This window comes from Strix aluco, chromosome 3, assembly GCF_031877795.1.
Source record: "Strix aluco isolate bStrAlu1 chromosome 3, bStrAlu1.hap1, whole genome shotgun sequence".
In the NCBI taxonomy this organism is placed as follows: Eukaryota; Metazoa; Chordata; class Aves; order Strigiformes; family Strigidae; genus Strix; species Strix aluco.
This window is the reverse complement of record NC_133933.1, coordinates 30844218-30863556: the sequence shown is the minus strand read 5'-3', so window position 1 is coordinate 30863556 and position 19339 is coordinate 30844218. Positions and strand designations below refer to the sequence as shown.

The window sequence follows — 19339 nt, the reverse complement described above, 5'->3', positions numbered from 1 at the left end:
TGTGGGTGAGCCTTAAGCTGTTTGTTCAAGAGGTCAAAAGCATATCTTAAGTATGAAAGCAATGAAATAGTTTTACTGAGAGTGTCTTGTTTCAACAAGTGAGGAATTTTGTGCTATCCCGTCTCTAGATGACTTGATGATGGAGCATCTCATACATCACACAGAAGCAAACCTCCTTCCAAGAGAGTAAGGAGTGTGTCGTGACATGCCCTGAGCTGTCAGCAGCAAGTGGCCGGGCTCCTGAATTTCCCTTCTGAAGCTTGCAACTAAGAAATACTCAGAGGGAAGGTTGAGCAGAGTTTCTGCAGCATCTGATTTGAGATCTGCCAGGCTGTCTGTTCTCCTGGGTCAAGGAGACTTGCAATGCCAGCCTGGTCAGAACCACTTTGTCTCTGCTAATCGCATCTTGGAGAAAGGAGCACAGCACATGCTCAGTGTCTTCCCTCGGAGTGATAAGCAGTGCTGACATGAAGAAAAAGCCTGTCAGCCTCTTCTAGGCCAGGAGCCAGGATTGCTTTGTGTCTAACCTACTAGGGAGAGCTTCCAAAAATCCCCTTTCCAGGAGACTCACAGGGGCAGAGGTACTTTGTCTGGGAGGCTTTGTGCAAGTCTGTGCGGTGAGCAAGTTTCATGGCTGAGCAGGTAGCAGGTAACATCAGGCTCACAGCCATGCTACAGGGAGGGCAGAAGCAGTCAGGACTGCTGTGAAATCAAGCTGCTTTCAAGCTACCTTGCCTAGTAGCAAGATGGAGAACTAAAAACATGATGCAAGGGAGAAAACTATTCAAAGGAGCCCACTGAATGAGCATGTTCAGGGACGGTAATTTCCCAACCAGTTAAGAGCACCACCATCACCTCTTTGCTTCTGTCTGCAGCAGTTTGTCGGTGTGACCCGCATGGGATTCATGTAACATGCATAATGCAAGACTGAAGCAAAGCCTCCTCAAGAACCCTAGCTCTGGTTTGCATCTCATTGCTGCTAGAATAACCAAGGAACTTCTTTAAAAAACACATATCCTAAAGAAATTAATTATGCGAGGCTTCAGAAGGAGCTGAAAAATAAATGCCTGCCAGGGACATGGTTGTGAAGACATGAGGATAACAGAAACATCAGCACCATAAACTAGGTGCAAATTGGCCCTGAATACAGGGCTAACTGGCATAAAAATTTTAAAAACAGTGCAGGGCATTGAGGTGCAGAACTGTTTTCCACAGGGAGTCAGGAGAGCAAACTCCTGGTTTAAGGGTTTTTGAAAGACAGCTTGGTTGTACAGCCCTCCTCCAGCTGATCAAAATCTTTAGAGCCAGTGAAACATCCTGAGCTCACCACAGTGCTGTTACTCAACTTTTTAAAGCTCATATGTGTCTGTGAATGAAATAAAATAGTTCTGTGCAAAAATACACATGAACCCGTAGAAGAAAATTGAGAGCATTATTCGGCACCATACAGAGCTTTGAGTGTCAGCATTTGCTGAGGCTGTGAGAGGCAGCACGAACCAAAGCTTGCCTCCAGAGAAGCAGTGGAGAGCTTTGCTGCTGCTTCCAATGAGGCCATCATCTCACCTGGAGGTCTGTCCAACCTCCTCAGTTCCCAACAGAATCCAGGCATTTCCCTCTGTTGGCACATGTTACTCTGAATACCAGGAACAAAAATGGAGTTATTTGTATCCTCTCTTTATCCAATCCTCTTTCATTTAAATAGATTCTGGTGTGGACTCTAACAAAATTGTGTGAAAAACAGGTAAGAAATACGTACATAAGACAATTTCTTACACATTTTTAAGCATTATATTTTTGAAGGCTGGGATTATTTTTTTTTTTTTAAAGCTTCTTCCTATTTAGGCAATAGCTCTATGTAGACAAGCATCAAATCTTAGTGGCTTTACCTGGAATTGTTTCAGGTGTTACAAAATACTTAGAAATTCTTTAGTGGAAGGATTTTTTGTGAATATACAATCCTTCCCCCCAGCCCACCCTTAATATGCATCCTACTTCTTTCCAAGTGGATTTCTCCCAGCATATGAGTGGCATCTGAGGGCAGACTTGTTGTATTTGAGAACTGTATACAGACAAATACATTTCTTTACCTCCTTTATGCATCATCCTTTTGCTGCTCAGCCTTGTGCCCTTACCTCCCACTTTCCATCAGGCTCTCCCCCACCCCTATGATTGTGGTGTTTTTTTCTAGGCAGCTTTCCTGTTACGACCATTGGGTCTGCACAAGAGAGCTCACAGCCTGTACTGTACTAAAAGCCAATTTCATCACATACAAGGAAAGATATGAATACTGAGAAAAAAAAAAAATAGATCTGTGCAACTTGTGGAATTGCAGCATTTCCATTCACATCGTGATCTGATTTATCTGACTTGCTTGAGGGTCCATCTGTTGTGCTGAGATGTTTTCCAGCAGTAATGACTATTGTGAGCCTTTTGTAAGCTTCTTTCAATTCCCAACATATTTCTTTCCTGTTTCTGCAAGTACAAACATTGATTTATAACTCCTCTTCTTTCAGCAGTGAACACTACACCCTAGGCATCAGTAATACAAATAAATACTCATAATGAACATCTTGGGGGTCAAAGGAAAACTGTATTTTTTGAACATGTTACCCACACTGTGGATAAGGATGGCTGAAATGCTGGGAATGACCCAGAGCAAGATGACACTAAAACCCCCGCGGTGTGCCCCAGCATAGTTTAGATGCCACGGGGTCCAGCAGGTCAAATCACCCTTCCCAGGGTGTATCCAACAGCTCCAGCAGTGAATTTAGCAACTTGCCTCTGTTTTCAGCTTCAGGACCTGTAGTCACTTCACATGCCACAGAAATAGTAGCCTACCAAGTTACTAGTGTACATTGGAGAAAAAAAAAAAAAAAAGGAGTCATAAATCAGACTTTTTTCCAGCTGTTAATCATACAGTGTGGTACAGCCATTTTATCACGTTGTTCCTCAGGAGTGTCCCTGTACACTCCACACAGTTACAAGTGCAAGCCAAACAATAAACTCAAACAATAAACTACAGTACATAAACAAACTCTTATCTCTACATAACAACTTCCTATCATAGGTAAAACCAGACATCTTCATCCTTGCAATGAAACCTAACCCCTTCTAACAAAAGAAAAGAAAAAAGAACCAGAGAAAGCCACATGTTTCATATCACAGAGCAGTGTGAAAGAAAGATTGGGCCTGGAAATTATTTTTTTTACCAACTAAGAGCACTTCCATAGTTTAGGCACATAGGATATACCTATATAAAAGGAACTTGCCTTTTATATCTCATATTCCTGAAGACGGAAAGAGCATGGTTACTCCAGGACTGGGCAGCAGACTGTATACCAAATACCAGATTGAGCTATCAGCATTAAAAAAACCCTTTTCCTCCCTCTTAACATTAACTGATAAGTTTTTGGCTTATATTTAGGTTAGCAGACAGAGCTTTTTGGAAAGGTATCAATATTGTATTGTCATCCTTAGAAAATATAATTTTTTAGCAATATTTTGAATTTGAACACATTCATGCTGAGTTCTAGCAGATCAATAACCATTTGAATATTTTATTCTACCTTTTTTTTTTCTCTGAAATGGCATATGAATTTTACATTTGAGTTAATATGCAACCTCTGAGACCATTAACTCAAACATCCTTGCTGCAATTAGCTTTTGTCTGCTATGGATCAGTTTCAATATTTTCTATTTGAAGTAGAAAGCATTAGTAAGTCTGCCCAATTAAAGGCAAATCCCAGCCAAAATAAAGATTTGTAAGAAAAGCAGATGCCAGGCAAAACCAGTTTTCTTTTTTGTGCTGTCCACACTCCAAAGCACTTCTCAATGATCCCCTGTAACCTTGCTCTTCCTTAGCTTACTTTGCTTGAGACAGCCCTCAGGTGATCAGTTTGTGCTGAAGCTTGCACAGGGCTCATCAGCTCTGTGTCTGAGATAATTGGGAAGCATTAACGTCCCGCTTTTAAAAGTACTAACTTCATTTTTTGAAGGAAGCTCAGAGTATAGCCTATGATTTAATGTCACCAACCCCCTTTAAAGTTTCCAAGCATGGTGAGCTGACTTGATAGGTGGGTAGTTTGTGCCACTCTAAGTCCCCAGCTGGTAGTGAACTATTGAAACTATTTAAATAAACACAGCAAATTTACAAATCTGTGTTGTTTTGGTTATGTTGATTGCTCTCTCTGCTGAAAGGTATTACCTAAAGTGTTCATGGTCTAATTACTATCTGAGTGTCCTTTCACTGATCATCTCCTAGAAAACATTAAGTATTTGGGAGTGGTTTATTAGGACCCCTCCTGTTACCTTCCTTTAAGTGGATCAATGGAAGCATGTGCTGTATGTTCTATTTCACTATTTTTATTCCTGAATTAACAGGAAACACTATCGTGTATACAATGGCATGGTTTTGCTGCATCAGATTTATTGCAGACGTCTGAATGCTAATTAAGGTAATGGGTATTCAGACATTATCTGTGATCCTGAATATAAGCTTCCCAATATCCAGAGCAGCACCAGGCTTACATCTGCCATGGGCAGGTTTACTATTTCTTGTCATGTTAACTGCACTGCAGAACATACTTCACTGTATATCCTCATGATCCACAGACCTGATAGAAAATTCTTTTCCACTTTAACTAGAGTTTTGCTCTGTCAGCACTGACAAGAAAGGAAAAAGTTTCAGGTTCATTTATCTAGAATTAACTTCAGGCTGTCAGATAAATACACCCTCCAGACTATCTTATATTTCCTAGTTGAGCCCTGGAGGAGTCAGTAAAACATAGTAATGTGTGCTGCATGGTTGTGGGCTATTTTGCCAAGAGGCCAGGAGGGATATTATTTCAGTGCTATGGCTTATCACACAAAAGTATTTAACAGGTTTTTCCACAATACAGCACTTTTCATCCATTTCATGGCAAGCAGAGAGAATAGGCCCTGATGGATAATTGCCTTCCTCTTTCCTCTTGCACACTCACCCTCCACCTGCAAGGGCAGCAGCAATGTGAACAAATCAGGCCTGCTTTAGGAAAACACCAGTTACCAGCTGCTCTCCAGGTCACTTCGATAGCACCCAGATGGGCCAGGAAAGGTCCATGGCAAAAACCTTCTATTAGTACTGGAAAAAGTAGCAGCTTGATAGCCTTTGTCCTTCCTGAAAAGACCTCTGGTGTCCCAGGATCTCAAGCAGTAACTGAGCAGCATCCACAGCACCCCACTACCAAAATGATGGGTTTCAGTGCATTTTTTTTTAAATTATTATAATTAGTTTTCACACTTGCCTTCCTCCTGGGCAGGTCCCTTCACCATTCCCTGGGCGTTGGTGCTCCATGCTGCTGGCAGCCACTAGAGGATGCACTCGGGTGGCAGCAAGTCGAGTTGGCTCGGGTCAGGGCAAAGCCCCCCCCCCCAGTCCCTCTCTTGGGGCTGCTCTTTCTCACCTGCAGTGTTAGCACCCACACTCTCACACACCTGCAGAATAATTTTGCATTACTTGAGGTTGCCTGGGGCTGATTTTGCGTTTCTGCAGCAGGTGCTGAGCCAGCGCAGGACATTCCCAATAGCTCTGAACCTCTGCAGGGCGAGGGGTGAGCAGGAGGTGATATTTCAAAGTGAGTAAAACTCCTAAAGCACTGGAAAGAGCAAAAGCCCAGCATCCATGCTTGGCTGAAATGGCAGTGCGGCATAAGCAGGAAGGCCTCTGCCAGAGGAGGGGTTGCATCCCTCCTTTTCTGCCCTCTACAGTGTGAAAGCAGAGCCAGGCTGCAGGTCCCTCAGCAGACCCCCAGGACCCGGGGGGTGCCACCCTTGCACTGGCTAGTGACAACAGCCCGAGGGTCCCTCCCCAGCTGCTGGGTCAAATTCCTCCCTGGTGTAAACTCCTGGGTCAGCTTGGGCAGCCCTTCTCCCCTCCCTGGCCCAGTGATTATCCAGTAAGCTGCTCATGTCAGCTCACTTTTTATAAAAGCATCTCTAGATTTCAGCCCTGGGTTTATTTATTGAGTTTCTCTGAACTTTTCTTTTCTCCTTCCCTCCTGCCAAGGCCAAGAGATGGTACAAGCCCTGGAAGTAAATAGAAAATACCAAACTTAGTTTTTTTAGGTCACTGTAAACCACACACTTATCTGCTTCCAGAACACATAAACCACAGAATGGCAACCCAGGTCAACACAGAAGGATAAGGACTAGAAAGGTGGTTTTGGCTGCAGATATGAATAAATCAAGGTCTTGTAGGGGTAAGTATATATCTGTATTCAAGCAGCCTTTTTTAATCTTGGAGCCCTCTTCCTTTTTCCTCAAAGGATCCATATTCTTCTGGCAAAAAGATCTTTTTATCTCTCTGCAATTTCATATTCTGCCCGGCAGCCTATCATAAGAAAGCACAAATCTACTAAATAGTAAAATGAGGGATTATTTCCACTCATCTCTTGACAGACATTTCTACAAATTGGATCAAATGATTAAAGGTATTAGAATGACGTCGTGCAGATCCAGATCAAACCATTCGAAACCTTGAGTCTGTTTCTCCTTTGCTTGGAAAGAACCACCAGAAATAGTTGTAGATGCTAATTGCCCATTATTCTCATTAATGTGAAATTGTTAATTGGGATATTTGAATATTTTACTTGCTTGAATACTAACTGGGGAAGCTCAAGATGGAAGGACCGTGCAGTGGCTTGCTTCCAACCGTGCCATTCGGGGTCTCTGCTAACGCCTGAATGGTTTTTCCTCAAGTCACTTGCACCGAGAAGAGGGGTAGAGGCTGCAAAATCTTCCGGCATCTCACATTACGAAGATGGCACTGCTGAAAATCAAATTCAGTCAGAAGAAACGGGTAAAACTAGCGCAGGGACTATGGCTCATGAACTGGCTTTCAGTGTTTGCTGGAATCCTTGTTTTTAGCATGGGTTTGTTCCTCAAAATTGAACTCCGGAAGCGAAGCGACGTGATGGACAATTCTGAAAGCCACTTTGTGCCCAATTCCTTGATATTGATGGGTATATTATCCTGCGCCTCCAATGGTTTTGCTGGCAAAATTTGTTATGATTCTCTGGATCCCGCTAAATTTGCCAGGTGGAAGCCTTTGCTGAAACCTTATTTGGCACTGTGTTTCCTCTTTAACATTCTCATTTTCTTCGTTGCTCTGATTTGCTTTCTCATGCGGGGCAATCTGGAGAGCACACTGGCTCAGGGGCTCAAGAACAGCATGAAGTTCTACCGGGACACAGACACCCCTGGAAGATGCTTCATGAAGAAGACCATTGACATGCTCCAAATTGAGTTCAAATGCTGTGGGAACAATGGCTTCAAAGATTGGTTCGAAATTCAGTGGATCAGCAACAGATACCTGGACTTCAGCTCCAAGGAAGTGAAAGAGTAAGTGACTTAGTGGGGTTTGTATCGCGTACTATCATTATTTTGATTGGTATTATACTAAAGAAATGTACATCACAACAGGCACCGACTGGAGAGGGTTTTGTATAAAATGTTTTTTTTTCTCTACTCTTGATTAATAAGCATCCCAAATGATCAGCTAGATTGCTTCCTCCCCTGACAAATTTCTCTTTTGTTATCCAGAACATAAAATATAAAGCACCAAAATACAATTCTCACTCTTACTCAGTGCGATGTAAACAGACTTAAAATAATATTTTTTACTGTCTTTTACCTCCTTATAAACCCATTATGTTGAGCCACACATGCCTCCTCCCAAAATCAACAGGTAAGTATCAGAACATCAGTATTCTTAAAGCAGATTTCAATGCAATTTATTAAGTTCCTAAAAAAGACTTCCTTGGCTATATACTGTTCATACCAGTTTTAAAACTTCACTTTAGATACTGGCAATTAATCAGTCTCATGGAAACAAATAGAAACAGTAATGCTTTACCAATAACTCATGTGTTTTAAACCCTTAAGATTTAGAATTTTATTTTTATATTCCCTCAATGGATTGCTTTGGTGCTGTGACAATATTGAGCATCAACATCCACTGACGTTCCTAGCTTTACACAGTGCCCCTTGTAGCCAAATGCATTTTAAATCCTCTCCTGTATAAAAACATGTTCAATATATATACTTGTGCCTAATTTTTTTAAACCTCACATGAAAACAGCACTGATTCCAACTTTACAAACCAGAGCAGATTGTTGACCAGAAACACCTTAATGGCTCTGATGTCAGTGCCCAAAGAAGCAGTAATCTCAAAATCAGGTTAGGTGCAGTAAGCGCAAGTAAAAAATAAACATGAGAACAAATTAACTTTCTGAATTAAAAAATGAGCATTGAGCATAAATATCCACAGCCTTTTAAAAAATTAAGCACCAGGGGAAGAGATCGTTATTCAGAGTTCTTTGGGAACATCACTCGTTAACATTCATACTGTGTGGTTGCACAAAGGGTCTCGTAAACTGGAAGAAATCTGCCTTTTAAATATACTGCCTATGTTAAAAATGTCTGAAGTAATTTTGCAAAAAGCTTTGTGTATCTCTTGGGATCCCTGCCTGGCTGTGTAAATGGTATTTCACTTGTGTGTCTTTCCGCATGTTGCTTTTACTTGTTGGGTGATCTGGTTGGTTTTGCAATTTTGAAGTAGGACTTTGTAGTGAAAACTGTTACAGGCTTAACCTATCGCACTGCAGGGTTATGACAAATATATTCGCTATTTAATAAGGGAGTATTTGCATTACGAAGGTATGCCCATGGGTATAAATAACTACTTGAAAACATAATAAGTTCACCTTGCCAGCATTATATGGAGATTTGAGAGCTGTAACTTAATCCAGCAGCAGTGGAAGGGCAAAGCACAGAGGGAAAACAAGGTTATATTGTCCTTAATAAATGATGTCTTGTCTGGGACTGAGACTCAAGGCAATTTCTTTGTACAACTGAGGCAGGAAATAGGGCATTAAAAATCCACAAATGGATGTTAATGAGTGAATTCAAGGTTTGAACTACACGGTGGTGCACAATCTCTGCTCACATTGCTGGTGGGATATTCGGGCCCCTTTGAAGTCAATAGCAAAGTTTGCCTTAGTTCCAGGGAAGGTGGGAGTCTGTCCCCTGCAATGCGATTTTTATATTTTTTGTAGAGTGAAGGCCTGATCCAACCTCTCTGAAACTGGTGCAGCATTTACACATCAATAGGAATTAGACCCAACTCAGAGCACACTTTACATCTAGACATAAAATCTCAACTGCATTTGACGTTTAGATATATTTAGGCCATGACTGCAAAGTGGAATTTTGCTTCACCAGGCTGCTGCAATCACCTCTCTCTCTATGACACAACTTTAAAATATCAATATAGAATGCTACAAGCGACTCTCAGATTTTTTTCACCTTTCTAGATCACTGGAGGTCTCCATTCTGCCATTTTCTAAGCAAAATGGCATCTATCAGAGTTGCAGTCCTCTTATTATAGTCTTTTTTTGCAGTGTCAGTGGAACTATTTCCCTTCTAAGTATCTCTCATCTAAACATCTCATAAGGCACCACACTAAATGGCTGTTTATGGAGAGCAGCCACAGTCTCAAATGAACAATAGTTTGGGACCTTCAGAAATTCAGACATTATTCAACATCCTGTTGCTGAAGCACATTTCATGCTTTAAACACTGGCAACATTCCCAATCCAAGAATAAATGCGTAATCTCTTCCTGGAGCTGTTATCATCAAAAAGAAGATGTTAGGTTTGCTGGATCAATGGTCTAGCTGGATATGGTGGGTCCTAAGGCTGTTGTGGGTCCTTTTCCAAGCTCAGGTCACCTCCAACACTTCCCTTCCACCCTAACTATGCTGTGATCACTCTTTTCTGACTGCCCCTCCTGAAATTTCTCTCTGCCATTTAGTTTTCTTAAAAATTAATTTCTTTGAAGAAGTGACCCAAGAGAGTGCATTTCCATCACGAAGAGTTAATTATAGACTCAGTGTAGCCTTGATATGGGAAAAGATTTCAAAGAAAAACACCTGGGACAAATGCCGCCATATGAACAGGGGATGCAGAGAAATGGCCAGGAGGTGTGGTGGAAAGTCCGCGTTGCCTTTGCTTGCCTTTCTTGTGCAAAACTGCTTCAGTATATTTTTATATGTGTGTGTGTGTATTCACGCTTCCTTCTTTCCTTGCCCATAGTCGGATCAAAAGCAACGTGGATGGAAGGTACTTGGTGGACGGCGTCCCTTTCAGCTGCTGCAACCCCAGCTCCCCAAGACCCTGCATCCAGCACCAAGTCACCAACAACTCAGCTCACTACAGCTACGACTACCAAACGGAGGAGCTCAACCTCTGGCGCCATGGCTGTCGGGAAGCCCTCCTGCACTACTACAGCAGCATCATGACCTCCATGGGTGCCGTTGTCCTTTTCGTCTGGCTTTTTGAGGTAACCCTGTCCCCTCAGCCATGCTTTGTTGAAGCGCCAGCTCTAGAGGAGCAGAGCATTTCTCAGCATGGACTTTCAAGTTAAAGATCAGATCTGTTTAAAATAAATCATCTGTCACTGTTCTTTGGCTGAGAAAACATCTAATAGTGAACATCTGCGTAAGGCCTGAAAGGTCCCAGGCTGGAGACATAGCTGGGAAGCATGGGGTGGGTGTTAGGTTACAGTCCTCCCCTTCAGAGCAAGGGGCCAGAGCCTCAAGTATCCCACAGCAAGAGGGAAAAAGGGCCTGATTTTCTGCCAAATGCAGAGTGCTGGGAAGAGAAGAGCATGTGAGGGCTCAGCTGTCCAGATGCATTAATTTCACATGTGTCACCATTAGTGGAGAATGAAAAGTACACAAAGCAGTGTATTGGAAAGAGATGGCAGTAATTTGTGGGACAGAAAGTGCAATTAAGGGATTTATGTGCTGATGAGAGTAAGACCTAGAGCCATGCACAGGGTCCAGCTTCAGAGCAGCATTTGGTTTAAGGTCCATCATCAGCTCCACCAATCTTTTAGGTCACAAGAAGTGGCTTAGGTGAAGCAGATGGATTAATTTTATTTTATTCTGCTTCCCAAAACGACCATGCATATGCAAACAGGTGCCAATACTGCCCAGTTCAGATGTTTGTGGGGACCATAGCCCATAATAGCATTTTAGCTTTGCTGTTAAAATACTATTCATTCAATGTGAGCAAAACATGTCCTTCTGCCTCTGGGAGATGGCCAGTTTTCTAGCAGGGGTGTTTAATCAATACTTATAGGCAGGGAGCATGGGCTGGCAGTGGCACAAGGGCTGGCGCATGAGGTGCTGGATGCAGAGGTAGGGCAGGACCGAATGGGAAACGGGGAGGGTGAAGCTCCCTGTGTGACCCTTTCTAATCCTTGAAACGGCTGCTGCAAATGACATTGCCTATTTTAAATGATTCAGCTGGCTTTTTAAAAATTTAGATAAATGCAAATTTAAAAAGATGCATTATATTTTGATACAAGCACTGACCTACACCCTTCCAGGAAAGAAGATGCTTTTTAGAAAATAAACAGCTACCCAAATAATCTGTGAACTGAAAAAAATGTCATAAAGTTATTTCATGTGTGTTATTTTAAAAATAATCACTCTGCAGGGCTGAGAAATGTACTACCTCCTCGTAGCACTGTTATTCTGGTAAGAAAAGAAAGAGAAGCCCAGATTCAAATAGAGAGTTTTTGAAGAGACGGTAATTTTAGCTGTATATGAAAATCAGAAGGAAATTCAAAAAGTCGGAGGAAAAATGTGCAGAGATACTAATGCCAGCTGCAACAAATCACGACTAGGAACCTGTAACACCTCTGCTGACTTGTAGGAGATTAATGACAGTGATACGCTAACATTAATAGCAGCAACAGAAATGCAGTATTTTATTTCTAACTCTTCAAAGTACACCCAGGTATTTTTTTCGATCTGTGGCGTAATGAGAAATACAATCTTCTCTTTTTTCTTCATCTTTTTCAAAATATAAGGTGAGGTTTTTTTCAGGCAATCAGAGGACTCTCGGGGCAAAGCTTTAAAGAAATATCACAGTCCTGGGTTATAATAATTGGCCCTCCTGAATATTTATGACTTGCCTGATATTCTACCATAAAGGCTCCAGATTTGAGTCTCAAACTCCCTCTGCTTTTAAGGCAAAGCAGGAAGCAGACAGTAATTTAGTCCCCCTTGAAATATAACTACTTTCTTTAAATTCCAGTCAGGTAGGAAACAATTTTATACTGAGTAGGAGCACAGCAGAGGTCCCAACTCCTGGCCAAGGTAAGATGTCAGTCTGACCAGCAGTCAGTCAACACACTGACTCTGTGCTTCTCATTTTCCCTTTGACTAGCTTGATGAGAAATTACAGAAAAGTGCAAAAGCAAAGGAGTGTTCTGGTTTGCTTTGCACCTGGAGCCACTGTGAACTCAGCCACAGCACCTCCCTAGCAAAGCCCTTCTTGGGGGCTGATGGAGGACTCTTCCAGCTGGCTTGGTAGTACTGAGGTGTGGGAAGGGGGACAGAGCATGGAGGAAAATACTAATTGCAGCTGTTACTTTGAGCTGTAGAAAAACATAACGTGCCAAATGGTTGTAGGGACCTCAAGGAAGGACATTTAGGTTTAGTGTTTCTGTATCAGGTGCAAGGAAAAATGAACCTATTCTGAAGTATCAAAACTTCTATTTGAAAAAAAATGTAGCCTGTCATATTTTCTGGAAATGTATTATTATCCACATACTGCTTTTACTAGCAAAAGCTGTAGGCTTTGCACGAGTGACAACCAGTCATGAGGGTGACAAAAACATCACACCCTGCTCTAGCTAAGCTGCCTCAGGCTAAACCCTAGCAAACATATGGGCTTCCCTGCAGAAGGCCAAGCAGAGCAAGCCTAGCTGTCTTCTTGACTTGCCTCAGCCAGAAAAGAGGAAATGGGGGGTTTGGGGGTGACCTGAATAGAGTATTTCAAAAGGGAGGGCAGTAGCTGATTCCTGAGATGCTCCAGGTCCTTCACCTGTATAAACACATGGCTCTTGATAGGTCACAGGCACTGCAATGGCTGATACCCTGAGATTCATCTCATGTGTGGTGCCACAGAGGGAGCCCAGCACTGAGTTCCAGGAGGTGGGAACCCAGGAGAGTGATCAAACATGAGCAGGAAGTGGATTGCACATCATGTGCTGGAGAGTAAACTCTGATGCACTGAATACTAGGAGTGAACTCCTGATAATCTTCAAAACCAGCCCACAGGCAGCAGGGACTGTCCAGAAGGACACAGTTTGCTCTGCTGGCATAGATCGAGGGGCTGAGCATGCTGTGGTGCAGAGGGATGCACCAGCCCAGCCTGCCCATACCCAGCCCTGGAGAAACACTGCAGCCTTGTTCTTCCTGCCACTTTAAAGTTGTTATAAAATGACAAGAGTTTTCATGACAGTTTGTCTATCGGCTAAGGGACATCATCACTCAGGGAGGCTGGGCTAGCTGTGAGACCTTGATGCCCAGGCCTTCTCTGCTGGGTTGTGATTAAGCACAAGTCTACCACTCAAAGTCACAAACTGGTTGAGGTTGGAAGGGAGGCTGGAGGTCCTCTTGTCCACAACTCCCTGCTCGAGCAGGGCCACCTGGAGCTGGTTGCCCAGGACCAAGTCTAAGACAGCTTTTGAAAATCTCCAAGGATGGAGACTCCAACACTTTTCTGGGCAACATGTGCCAGTGCTCAGTCAGCCTCACAGCGAAAAAGTGTTTCCTGATGTTCAAACAGAAGTTCCTGTGTTTCAATTTGTGCTCATGGATACCATTCACCACCTTCGCCACAAGCTGGCTCATGTTCAACTTAGTGTCCACCAGGACCCTAATGCCCTTTATTGCCAAGCTGCTTTCAGCCAGTCACCCCCAGCATATAATGGTGGATGGGGTTGTTCCTTCCCTGGTGCAGGACTTCACAAAACTGATGGCCCAAGGCTCTATGCTATCATCTAGGAAGATAGACTAATTTACCAAATAGTAAACTTCTTTGAGGACCAAGGTGTTGTGAGTCATTCATGCGAGTTAAACAGAATATGGGTATGGATATTCTTTGAATATGGAAGTATTTGATCAAGCTTTTTTGTTTGACCAATGTTCTTCCCTTTCTTGAGTGAAGGCAGAGAAACATGAACATCTGAAAATTCTGGGAGTAACCAATGGTAGCTTTAGTCTTCCAAGAGTTTGGAGACATACACAGGCAGGATGACCAGGGTAGACAGGCTAATGAATGGTCCACAGCAGCACATGCTTGAGCAGTTCCATGAGTCCAAAAGCCAGATGTGAATTTTGCCATGGGCCATGCTATGTGGCTGAATCCCAACTTCAGATCTACCCAGCTACACGATGCCGTAATCCTGCATGAGAGTTTACAAGATTCCTCCATCTCTAGTTGAAAAGCCTCAACAGAGAGCAGCACCTTGCAGGTCCAGGGCAGCTCTCCATGGGCCTCAGCTGTGACACCAGATAAGCAACACACAGGGATGCTGACCTCTTTAGCCATTAGGGTTCAGGAAGACCAATCACTTCCTTGGCAATTTGGGTAGGATAACAGAGGTATTGTACTTCCCTTACAGAACAAATCCTATGAGGTTGTTAACAACAAGAAGTGGTCTCAATTTTAGCTTTACCTAGCACATGAAAGACTAAATCAGTCTTACTGCTGCCTCATCCTGACCACCCCCTCTACCATCTCATCAAGCTGGCTCTTCTCGGCACTGTCTTTTCTTTCTTTCTTTCTCTACTTCACAGATCCATCACTTTCCTTCATGAGCACCACAACGGTGGAACTCCAGCTGTTCTGCATGGTGTTAGAAGGCAGGAGACTAGCTAAAAACATTATTTATCTCTGGAGGCAGGTTTGGGGTGTTGCCTGTGTCAGGGGTGTTACATCAGCATAATGCAGTAGAAGAAGTCTCATTCAGGGCTGCTGGGCCTGATAAATATATTATCAGAACTAGATATTTGTTTTAGATGGAACCAGCAAGAGATACAGATCACCTGCTGCCTTGATTTCCTTATTTGCACATACCTATATAAAAACAAAACCAGAATTTGAAGTAGACAAGCTGATGGCTTAAATCCTAATACGGCTCAGTTCTGCACACTCATGAATATTTCCTTGATCAGATTAATATACTTGCCACACATATTAAGGTCAATGTAAAGTAAAAACATTTAGAGTTAAAATTGAGTGGTGGCAGAGGATGTTGTTGCACATACAGCTTTATGGACATCTAGTGCACAGGAGCAGAAATTTCATTAAAATCTCCCAGAAGGTGCCACCCCTGTGATGGGGTACGTGGAAAGGCCCCTTGTGCACATGGCCACACAAAGCTGCTGTTTTGCAGCAGCCAGCATGTGCTTCCTTCATCAGTTGATGCATCCACTCATTGCTTATCAACTGTCACACTTGCTGTGGTGCTCACTCATTTCAGACCTCCACCCTCTCCTTCCCTACTTGTGAAGGGACATTTTCCTCCTGCCAGCTCCCCTTCACCTCTTCTGGCCATCTCAAAGCAGGAGGGCTGCTCAGGATCTCCTCTCCTGTGGAGGATTCCCACAGCGCTTAAGCTGTATCTGTTTGGTGCCTTTGGCATTTTGTTCACGTCACCAGCCCAGGCTGCTGATAGCAGAGGACGGTAAGGATGCGGACAAAGGTATAAAGGTTTGCCTGACACTCTGTCTTTTCCATTGCATGGCACAGATGTCTGTGACGGTTGGCTTGCGTCTTCTGCACACCTCTCTGGAAAGCATTCCAAATCCCGAAGACCCTGAATGTGAAAGTGAAGGGTGGATCCTGGAGAACAGCCTGAAGGACACTTTGAAGTCTGCGCTGGAGAGTTTGAAAAAGATTGGTAAGCTCAATCAGGTGGAAGCAGACGCCGAAGGGGCCGAAGGAGGGGAAGCTGGGAAGACGCCAGCTGTCACAACGGTCAGTTGAGCTTCTAATTGATGTGGACTTTTTATCAGAGAGGAATCAAAAAAACCTGAGAATTGTGAAGATCTGTTTTAAAAGCTATGTATCAACCATCAGAACACACATATCTACGTATTTATTTTTTTTTTGTGTATGGGAGTATACAACATAGTGCACCTTGGGATAATACATTTATCCACAATGTCAGTACACCATATTAATATCTTCTTGGGGAAATGACCCCTCTAGGACTTGCAATATTTATGTGTTCCCTTATCAGGGACAGTTAGTTTAAAAAAATAAAATAAAATTGCTGGCATCACACAGTGATCCATTCCATCTTATTTTGAAATTAAAAGTGGAATTTGAAAAGTTAGTATTTTTTGCTAAAGTTGCTTTATCAGCATGCTTTATGTACTTCAACTTTAGAAGGCAAACAGATTGGTTTTCTGGGGAGTAACATCTTAGAACTCAAAGGAAGAAGTATTTCCAGAATTGTATATAACTTAGTATACAGTTATTTTGACAAACCTCTCATATAATGTTATTTTTGTTAATGTGCTAAGCAATGGTATTTTCTGCTCTATTCTTAAGATGTACATAGAACAAAATGTAAACTTATGCTGAGAATTTATGTACTAAGCAAAAATTGTAATTTAATGAAACAGCACAAGTATCATGAAAACAACATTAAGGTAAGATTTATGGGTTTTGTTTCTCAGGGTTTTTTTCAGCCTGTATATCTTGAATTAGTATGCTGTAGACTTACGCTTCACCTTGTATTTAAACAAGCAGAAGCTTAGAAAATTCCACTTGTAGTAGGTGGAATCAATGCTATGAGCATGTGCCAGCTACAGTTATTCTGAACATTTTAAAGAGTATGTAATCTCATAGCTTGCTCCACAATATTCAAGCCCAACTATTTTTAAAACAAGAAAAAAAAAAAAAAAAGGCTACTTAGAACTAACACTTTAAATGTTTTCCAGCATCCTAGCAAATGGATACCATTCATCTGCAAGTACATCAAGCCTCAAACTTTGAGGCCAGGGAAAAGTAAGTTTAAATCAGTCCCCGGTGTGCAAATTTTACAAGTTTTACTTTTCGTTATCAGTGATAGGGTACCCTTCATTATACCTTTTAAGTCAAAGGAAAGGCACATTTTGCATATGCTGCATTTCTCCAAACATATTGTCATAGCTGGGGGACCCTTTCTCATATACAAAGTTGGAATAAGACATGGAAAGAGTTTGCTGTGGTGTGTGGCCTCTAGTAAGGGAACAGAGCATCATGCAGCTGCTAGATAATTTCAGCTAAAGGGCAAGAAACCTGAGAGCAAGCCCCAACCTCCTGCACAAACAATTGCAGACATCTCAGTCCCTCAGCTACAAGCCAGGCACCACTTTTTTTTTTTTACCCCAGCTGGGCAAATCCTGTACTCTGCAGTGTACCTGGGAGAGTTTTCTCAGCAGGTCCCTTCCACCTGGCTGGTGGCCAGTCTTCAAATGAAGCCATGTTTGCAGCTGCCTAATCATAGTGCAGCCTGTTAGTTTTCATTCTTCATCACTTGTGCACTTGCCCCAGCAGCACTCAGCTCCTCCAGCTTTTGTTCAAACTCCTTCTAGGATGGACAGACCAGTTGACAGCAGGACAGGTAGGGACATGTCCATACATCAAACCATAGTCTACATCTCAGTGGCCAGGCTGTTTCAGGCCATCTGCACCTAAGGTTTGATTTTGACAGGTATTTGTGGCATCCTTTCACTTTTTCAAAGCTGGTCAAAGCTTTTAACTTCAGTTACAATAATGAATTTAGTTACAATAATTAATTAAAAAGTCAACACTCTTCTTTTGTGCGCAAGACTGACTAGAACAAGGGCACTAAGATAAAAGCCAACTTGCTACTCACCACAGCCTATCATCTATTGCTTTACTGAGGGGATACTCTGCATGGCAGAACTGTACAAACCAGACCAACTCCTTTCTTCTCAGTAAGAGATTGCTACGACTGGCTGCTCCTCTCAGTTGGTCCATTAGAGAAGAACAGGATTGTGGATGGAGCATGATGTGGCCACATATATCAGAGAAGAGCTTTTCAGAGGAGTCACATATGGATAGGAGCTGCATTACAAGGATTAATTACAGTTTTTCCTTGTGAGGCTTCAGTGTGCTGTGATCTATACCAGTTACCTGATGACATCTGATTTTTCAAAGAGATCTAGATTTATTGCTGCCCTAGAAATCTGGTTTAGGCCATTGATTTAGAGATGACTCTCCAATTATTTGTGGCCTCTATTTTTTTTTTTTTCAATCTATTGCTAAAGCGACATAACAAATTGTCAAATTACTCTTTCAATGCCACATTGGAGAAACGAGTTCCCAGAGCAAGAGTCTCACAGTATCAGGCAGGTAGAGACACCATCTGAGACAGGTTTATGAAGAATAGTACTGGAATCAGGGCTTCATAAATACAAGAACAAATAGTGTATATGCTAATGCTGTCTAAAATAAAGCCTCCTGGTTAATGAAAATCTCTGTAACATCTTATAATTACTACAAGATTGTAATATGACTGCTTTGTAAAATATTACCTGTAATATACCATTCATCCAATCTGACATACACTTTCTTGTGACTTCGTAAATGCTGTTCTAGATAAAGCTATCTCTGCTGCCTGCAAATGTAAATTTAGGTATTAAAAATTCTATTGCAAGTAAAGATCTCTTTAAAGAAAATGTTTAAATATATACAATTTAATACAGATTTCTTTAATTTGCGTTACTGCTGACTTTTCGCTTCTGAATTCATTTTTTTTGGACCCGCTTTATGTGTTTCTATAGGTGGGGCTCTTCCACCATTCTATATAATGCTCTGAGAGAAAGCAAACCTTCCTCTTCTCACATGCCCAGCTAAGCTCAGGATGTGCAAACAGACCCCTAAATCACTTGCCTCTTACTAGAAACAGAATTTGCTGGACCATTTCAGTAGTATCATCTTGTGGTACATAGGAATTAAAACATCTTCACAGGCCTTAACTTCTAGACATGCTCAACAAGTGAAACCACTGTCATCCTCAGGATCTTTGTCAATCAGCTAAACTGGGTTTATAACCTCTTTTTTCCCCATTTAAATCTAACTTACAACACACATTCAAAATAAAGCATTGTTGTTATTTTAAATTTAAGTCTAAAGCTTATGAGTCAAATCTGCTTGCAGCAATCCAACAACTTCCAGAGCCATGCCCTGATTTTCAAACTAACAAACTTCAGGAGGATGTGAGCTTATTTCATACAAACCAGGCCACTTCTTTTTAGGTACCTTCATACGGATTACCGGCTTAAATCCAAGCACCCAGATCTGAGAGCCAGACCAAGGCCCTGAAGTGTCAACTTTTAAGATTTTTTTTTTTTTTTTTTTAAAGAGATAGCAAGAAGTGCACTATTTTACTGGTGACATTTATCTGAAGGTACACAGAACAC

The 19339-nt window shown here is 42.1% G+C and overlaps 1 protein-coding gene across 1 annotated transcript; it reads left to right on the top strand.

The window, feature by feature from the left end:
- The first annotated feature begins 6477 nt into the window (after positions 1 to 6477).
- Positions 6478 to 18648, top strand: PRPH2 (peripherin 2). The gene is made up of 3 exons (XM_074817995.1): positions 6478 to 7377; positions 10131 to 10377; positions 15651 to 18648. Exons 1-3 carry the CDS (start codon positions 6797 to 6799, stop codon positions 15885 to 15887), a joined length of 1065 nt encoding a protein of 354 aa, XP_074674096.1. The 5' UTR covers positions 6478 to 6796; the 3' UTR covers positions 15888 to 18648.
- Positions 18649 to 19339: the final 691 nt, after the last annotated feature.

What these genes read in the sequence shown, in the direction of transcription:
- PRPH2 (XM_074817995.1), top strand. Translation starts at nt 6,797, where the DNA reads ATGGCACTGCTGAAAATCAAATTCAGTCAGAAGAAACGGGTAAAACTA. An exon ending in AGCTCCAAGGAAGTGAAAGA is followed by an intron (nt 7,378 to 10,130) that starts GTAAGTGACTTA and finishes CCTTGCCCATAG; the next exon opens with TCGGATCAAAAGCAACGTGG. An exon ending in TTTTCGTCTGGCTTTTTGAG is followed by an intron (nt 10,378 to 15,650) that starts GTAACCCTGTCC and finishes TGCATGGCACAG; the next exon opens with ATGTCTGTGACGGTTGGCTT.